The 4,737-nt window shown below is 42.4% G+C and overlaps 1 protein-coding gene across 6 annotated transcripts in view; it reads left to right on the top strand.

Annotated features, from left to right (window-relative positions):
* The window catches only part of kctd15b (potassium channel tetramerization domain containing 15b), a gene marked incomplete at its 5' end in the record, with an annotated part of 27,523 nt that continues 22,786 nt past the window's right edge, over positions 1 to 4,737 (top strand). For 3 of the 6 annotated variants that reach the window (XM_082182397.1, XM_082182396.1, XM_082182395.1), the window contains one exon: positions 3,370 to 3,572. In XM_082182397.1, the coding sequence (XP_082038523.1) occupies positions 3,370 to 3,572 (203 nt within the window). Of the gene's footprint in view, positions 920 to 1,044; positions 1,159 to 2,053; positions 3,315 to 3,369; positions 3,573 to 4,737 lie in introns of those variants that run through there. The other 3 variants (XM_082182398.1, XM_082182399.1, XM_082182400.1) reach the window with 3 other exon arrangements.

Genomic DNA, 4,737 nt, shown 5'->3' with positions numbered 1-4,737 from the left:
ACTGTCTTTATTTGTTTGCCTGCTGTTAAATAAATGAGAATCTAGCGCGAGAAGTGTAAGATTGTGCTTGTGTGGGTTTAGACTGACGTTGTGCGCGTCTGCCCTGAGAGATCCTGGAACAGACATCTCCATCTAGCCGTGCGCAATAATTGAAATGGCGCATTTGGCTGCGGGCACACTGCGAGGGCGCGCGGTGAATGATGTCCAGACGTCATTTGCTTTTAATGGCCTCCAGGAAATTTGCCATTACAATTCTCGCAGACATTAGAGCAAAGAGAGTATAGTGCGGGGAAACGCGCCGCATGCATGAGCACCGCGTCCAGGTCCACATATTAGATTTGCTTTGTTAAAAAGAATAGCTACGCGTCTTTAATCGCCACTTTATCAACAAGTTCCAGTGCGCCTCCTGCTTTAGCTAGAGAGACTTTTACTCGTTCAGGGAAGGAAAATGTGTTGCCTTTGCGAAAGAGCCTGGGGGAATATTACATCAGACGAAATGACAATGATTAAAATCAGCCTTTCTGCCTCTCCAAAGTCTCAGGAACGGCGTGGTGACACTTGCCTGATGCGTAAACCGTTATATGCTGAACTTTAAACCCTCGCCAGCTATTTTTACTTTGCGAAAGAGCAAAATAATCGAGGGGGAATATCAGGTTTGCATCTGTTCCAATGAGTCTGCTCGGGTTTGAGTTAATTGTCCTCTAATCCTGTGGCCCCAGAGGCGTTTGCGCAGCCTGGAGCCAGAATTCTTCTTTCGGCTCTGCTCTGATTTAGAGACGGATTATTGGCTTTCTTCTGCCCATAAGCAAAGCAGCAGATTCAGCGTGGCCAAAAAAGACAGTGGCGAGGCTGATATACGCGAGTATTAAGAAATAAGAAGATCAAGAGGGGGAAGGAGAGCTCTGGTCTCCTGGAGAAGGTAAGACAGTCCTGCGCGCGTTTGCGCTCGAGCGTCCAGACCACTGAAGCGCTGCTCGTTATAGTCACACACGGCCATCTATGGCGTGTTTTAACGCAGTTTGACGAGGTTTTCAATCCTGACAGGAAGATAATAGCTTGATCGGATAGAAACTTGCGAGCGAGCAACGCAATCCTTCATCTGGGAGCAGATTGAACCGGACTCGGATCGCGATTCGGACACCTACGATGTTTGAAACGGTACCATTTCCAATTAAATCTTATCTCAATGTAGAGTAGATGGTTAATGTGATGGTGCTTTTGTGTTTTACCGAGAATGACTGCAACGCGGCGTAAACGCGACGCGTCCTCAAAACGCATTTACGCATCATGTCCTGTGAGATATTTCAAGCTTTTCTGATTCTCTAACCTTATTAGACACCCTCTAGGCAGCGAGAATCTGTGTAGTTAGGAGGAAATGCCTCATACCTGAAGCTTTATCGCTGTGAGAGAGACGCCATGTTGTGAAATGATCTGAATTGAAGTTTTAACCCGTAGGGCACCGAAGTGAAACTGGAGAAAGAAAGCAGGAAAAGCGTTGCGTTCGTTGATTTCATTGCATGTGTAAGTTTCATTGAACGTTTTCCATGAACGTCTGCGGTTTGTTCCAACAGGCGTTTTAAAGATTCCGCCATTACGCGTTGAAAATAAACGTGTTTATTTGACCGGAAAACCGAAGAAACGTCCCAAAGTTTGACTTAAACTAGATAGTCCAGCTAGACATGCCAGTTCAATGTGGTCAGCATGGTTTTGGAACAACTGCCTAAAAGCAGCTACAAGTATACAATCTATTTTCTCCTCAAACATGTGATTCCCATTTTTGTATTTTTGGGAGCCATAAACTAATATCCCTGAACATTGCAGGAAGGTCAACGATATGAACGCTTACAGAATGGTTATTAATATGTTGTATTTGTATAGTTGTAAGCCGTCTGATCAGGGCATGGAGGGTTTTGGGCTCATGAACATGAGTTTGTGTGACATTATGCTCTTCCGTACCATTAAGAACATCTTTTCCTGTGACTTTAGCCTATTATTTTACTCTTCTACCTGGTCCCTCCTATTAACACAGAGAGAGAGAGAGAGAGAGAGAGGGAGAGAGAGAGAGAGAGAGAGAGAGAGAGAGAGAAGGGGTAAATCCACTGTATTCCCTCGGCATTAATATCTGGGCTTTTGGTTACAACGCCCGTAGCTATATGGAGATGAGGGATAGCTTCATATGCCAAAACGTCTTAACTCTTTTTTTTTTTTTTCAATGGAATCTGTAATGTATCATCGTGCTTGTGTATTAAATGAACATTAGTGCTCAGGGCTTGATGGCAACACCCTGGAAAACTCTGCGTCTGCCTTCAGCGCATCGCCTCCAGCGCTAGAGCTCAACAACCGCCTTCTGTTTACCATGTATGGGTAAAATAACTGCGCGGTGGCGCACAAATGAGCCAATGCATGGAAGAACTTGTCGTTAAAATCCTTTTGAACTCCAGGTTCACAATGAAACAGTGTTTCTTTATGAAAACTGAAATATGTTAAGTCGTATTTCCATGTGTGCATTGTGAGGTGAGGTTTTGACTTGTACAAACAAGCCTTCAAGTTCGAACAGGGTTAAAGTTAAATAAAAGCCTTGCTTTTTCATTCAGAAGTAAAAAATACTCAGCTGATGTTTGTGTGTGAACGCTCTTTGATTCGAATTCGAAGCATTTGCACTAGTGAGTGTGAAATGCATGTTAAACGTCACACTAGTGCATTTGCTTTTATGCAAACTGACTTAAAAAATTAAATAAGGAACACTAATAAAAGAATGCAACAATCCAAAGTTTCAAAATGGCTCAGAAAAGAGCTAGAACAGAGATGAGACTAGAGTAGAGGAGTCATTTAAGATTGTGCATTAAATTGGTCGGTTGTGCACAGAGAAAACACAGTAAAAAGTGTTTAGAGGCGGCGAGGGAAGATCATGAGCATCATGGAGATCCAGTACCAGTGGAAGTTGAGTGATTCTGAACCTCAGCGATTCCTGGTATTCCACGTGAGCGCGCACAATGCCCTCGTTTCCCAAATGTTCAGATTGGTTGCCGAGGTGTCGGAGGATATCACGTCTAACACATAACACGACCTTTAATTAGAAACTTTCCGTTTTTTCCCCTCCTCTCTCCCATCCCCGGAGGCGAACACCTCGCGCATCTCTCTCGCTCTCCCTCTCTCTCTGCAGTGTTAATAAACATCCTTGTATCCTGCCCTCGGGCTGCACCAGTGAAAGGATGCAAACATACTTCATTAGAGCTGTGGCAATAATTTGTAAGCTAAATATGCGACGGGGCAGATGAGAAAATGATCTGATAAGTCTGGCACAGGCGCTCAAGGTGGGAGAGACACTAACACACCGTGAAGGCGCAGCATCAGCATCATCGTTTCTCCATGGCTTTCCCGTTTGTCTGCTTCCAGGAAGGGAGAAGCATGTCACGCCTGTCTCTGACCCGGTCTCCGGTCTCTCCTCTGGCGTCTCAGGGGATTCCTCTGCCGGCTCAGCTCACCAAAGCCAACGCACCCGTGCACATCGACGTGGGCGGACACATGTACACCAGCAGCCTGGCGACCCTCACCAAATACCCAGACTCACGGTAAGACCCCGGCCTCTCCGTCCTGTTACGTAAACCTGTGCGCTCAGCTGTGCAGTGTTTGCGTGGCTCTTTAGGGCGTGCATATATCGTGCTTTTACCTTATTTTTACATTATAGAAACCATTATCAACTGTTTTGATCGTTTTTCTTAAAGTACAATAAAGCTCTTCTTCATTATGGTTCTATTTAGAACTCTAGGGTTCTTAAAAAGGTTCTATATAAGGAGAAATGTCTTTAATGATTGCATAATATTTTCATGTTTAAGCGTTTTTTTCTTTTTCTAGTGATATAGTATGTTTATGGGCTGCCTAATACATACAATTTAGTCACAATTAAAAATTAATTAAAACTAAATCTATTAAAAGATCCCATGAAAAAAGGTTCTATATATCATGGGATCGTTTATCAGGGTCTATATGGGAGTGTTAATTTAAACCTTTTTTATTTAAACCTGAACATTTTTGGGATCCATCCATTGAAGCTCAATCTCAAATCACGCTCTCATGTCAGGTGTTGTTCATGTTGCTCCAGCTTATGCTCATTTTCAATGAAACATTAGTATTGAGGAATATGATCAGCAGAAGTGTTCTCCCAGACTCTGTGTGTCAGTGGAGTGTCTGATGCTGGTTACTCATTTAGAGCTGATTAGAGGGTAATTATCTGTTCTGATGATGTCTGAATACTCCTGAACATGAATATGATCATAATTCTCTGTCACTTGCTCTGTGACTTTATTAGAAGAGACACAGAACTGTGAGCGCTGATGAACTGCTTTACTTCCATCATAGAGTGAGATTAATCCTGATTTCTGAACAGTGGAATAACTTTTCGAATCTTGAAGTTTATTGCACGTGATCAGATGATCAAAACCATTTCAAGTATTATTACTGAATCATAATAGAAAAGTTGATTTTTACTTTGATGACTGCGTGTGAGAATATGATTGTCAGTGATTTTTATTATATAGTGTTGACATTTTATGTTGCGATTGTTTGTGTTTTAATTGGCAAAGCAGTGGTTATGAAGTAAATATCATTAAGCATACTCTATTCTATTTACTTGTTCACTTAAGTCATTCATAAAGATGTCTAAATGTCATTGCTTTAAAAACATAAGATCAAATTGAGTGTCTGTATCTGCTCAAATACTGCAGGAACTTTTCTTTT

This window comes from Leuciscus leuciscus (genome assembly GCF_965113295.1).
Source record: "Leuciscus leuciscus genome assembly, chromosome: 10".
Taxonomy (NCBI): Eukaryota; Metazoa; Chordata; class Actinopteri; order Cypriniformes; family Leuciscidae; genus Leuciscus; species Leuciscus leuciscus.
Note: the sequence above shows the minus strand (reverse complement) of the source record. Positions and strands in the feature narration are given on the sequence as shown.